The sequence below is a fragment of the Polypterus senegalus genome, chromosome 14, assembly GCF_016835505.1.
Source record: "Polypterus senegalus isolate Bchr_013 chromosome 14, ASM1683550v1, whole genome shotgun sequence".
NCBI classification, from domain to species: domain Eukaryota; kingdom Metazoa; phylum Chordata; class Cladistia; order Polypteriformes; family Polypteridae; genus Polypterus; species Polypterus senegalus.
In genome coordinates, this window is record NC_053167.1 from 26,874,928 (window position 1) to 26,877,070 (window position 2,143).

At 40.5% G+C, this 2,143-nt stretch overlaps 1 protein-coding gene across 1 annotated transcript; it reads right to left on the minus strand.

Moving 5' to 3' along the window:
• Positions 1-1,465: 1,465 nt before the first annotated feature.
• On the minus strand, positions 1,466-1,892 carry LOC120514764 (60S ribosomal protein L30-like). Its single transcript, XM_039735303.1, has one exon. It carries the CDS (start codon positions 1,848-1,850, stop codon positions 1,503-1,505), a length of 348 nt encoding a protein of 115 aa, XP_039591237.1. The 5' UTR covers positions 1,851-1,892; the 3' UTR covers positions 1,466-1,502.
• Positions 1,893-2,143: the final 251 nt, after the last annotated feature.

A 2,143-nucleotide genomic window follows, 5' to 3' on the forward strand; every position in this document is an offset into this window, starting at 1 on the left:
GGCTTTAACAGGCCCAGCCTCTTGACAGCCCCCCAGCCTTGACTCTCTGAGAAGACAAGGAAAAACTCCCATAATGACTCCACCAAGGCACACCACACCAAAGAATTAAAGTGGTCCAAAAGGGATGTAGATAAAAGCACAACTAGAAGTGGGACCCTGAAAAGTCCAGAACAGAAAAAAGAAAAAATCTTTTGTTGTGACATGAAACATGTGAACACATAACTATTGCCATGTTTATTATTTTTACCATATTGGAAGAAAGAGAATACACGAAAGCTGAAGTAGCCTGGTGCAGCTCCATAGAGGAAGAAATTGTAATTATTAATTAATTCCTATTTTTTTCATTAGGTCTCTTAAACTAAGTTTATTATGAAGACGGATGGTTTCATGCTGAAATCTCTTAGCCAGCACTAAATATCATAGACACAGTCCTCATGACGGATTGCATCTGCTAACAAACGAAAGTGTCTCTGTCGACGACCCGTCAGCTTGTCTGTGGATTATGTTGTATGCCTTGAATGCAGACGCTGCTCTCACCCTTTGAAGTTAAAATGAGGCAGTAAATTCCTCAATCTTTTATCGTCCTTCCCTTCTCAATTAGTGGGTTAATGAGGTTCTGCAAGGCTAAGAGCGCCAAGCGGGGCACCCTTCTGAGCGATCCTATGATCTGGGTGTCTAATGAGAGACCTCACTAACCTCTTCCCTCTCTCTGTGTCTCTCATTCACATCCCCAACCTTCAATTCCAAGGTTGTCCACCATGGCAACCGTACCTGGCTATTTTCTCCACCTAAAGGCGTCTGGCGACAGGGCCGATACAGAAAAGCTCCTCATTAGTACAGGATGTGCCAGGATGCTGTAAAAGGCTTTTTATGAAGCAAAGTATGACTTCAGATCAGTTGCAGATGTATAAAGTGGTGGCTTCTTACTGAGTGCAGCTAAAGAGGCCTAAAAAATCCCATCATTCAAATCAAGAGAGCAGCATGATACTCTAATGTTCTCTCTAAAATCCACCTGGGTTTTAGCTTCAAAGGTCCTCACTCACCATAAAACCTCAGTTCATCCACATCTACTTCAGCACAGCAGCCATTCCTAACTCCGCTCTACAAATTCCCACCAAATCCAGCTTGTTATAACTGCATGCCCCCACTCCAACCCTGATGTCACTTTTCTGCTAATGTGTGTGCCTCTTTTGCTGCACACTTTGTGGTAGTGAAGTCATCGCCTCACTTCATTCACAAGCATAAGGATTTTTGAATTCAACCTCTGACATACCAACCTTTAAAAGAAGAGTATCACTTAGAGTGGCTCGCACCCATGACCAAATGTTCAGAGGTTACAAGAAAGAAGTGAGAAGAGAAAAAAAAGAAAATATGAAAACTGCTCTAATTCAGAATATGTGTGCCTTCTTATTTAAAATGTAAGTCATATTTCTTTGTGGCACAGAAGTCCACTTTTTTTTTTTAAATCAATTTTATTTATAACAAACCAAGAAAGTTCGGATCTATTTTTCAACAGTCTGTTCTGGCATGCTTCTGATGATGTCAGAGTCACCAGGATCAATGATAGCTAGAGTAGATACCCTGTAGTATTTATCACAGGCTGTACCCAGTTCAATGTTGTTTCCACTGTAATGATGCACACCAGTCTTGGGCAACATAGCATAGTACTCAATTTCAGATTTCCTCAAAGCAGGGCAGTTGTTTGCAAATATGACCAGCTTTGCCTTGTCTTGTCGGATCATCTTGAGGGTCTGCTTATAGCCCAAGACATATTTACCACCCTTCATAACAAGTTGTAACCTTGAGTTTGTAGACTCGAGTGACTTTTTTGTTTTCTTGGCGGCCACCATTTTCGCAGTTCAGTGCAGTCCAGCCCACCACAGATGATACCTGAAAATGGCCGGAGAGAGAAAGGCACAGAAGTCCACTTTTGAGGTGATTCAAATGACTTTGCTGTCACTTCCATATCACATAATATTACTATCATACTTTAATTTTATGTAATTTTTGAAAAACTTGTTCTTTCTTTCTCTCTTTCTTTCTTTCTACCACTCACTCCAATCATGTACTAATAATTTTTCTGTAAACACATTCATATAACATCGTTTTTAAGCTTCCTCTTTTTCTCATTATAGATCTGACA

Bases quoted from the DNA above. Each gene is read 5' to 3' on its own strand.
- LOC120514764 (XM_039735303.1), bottom strand. From the start codon at position 1,850: ATGGTGGCCGCCAAGAAAACAAAAAAGTCACTCGAGTCTACAAACTCA.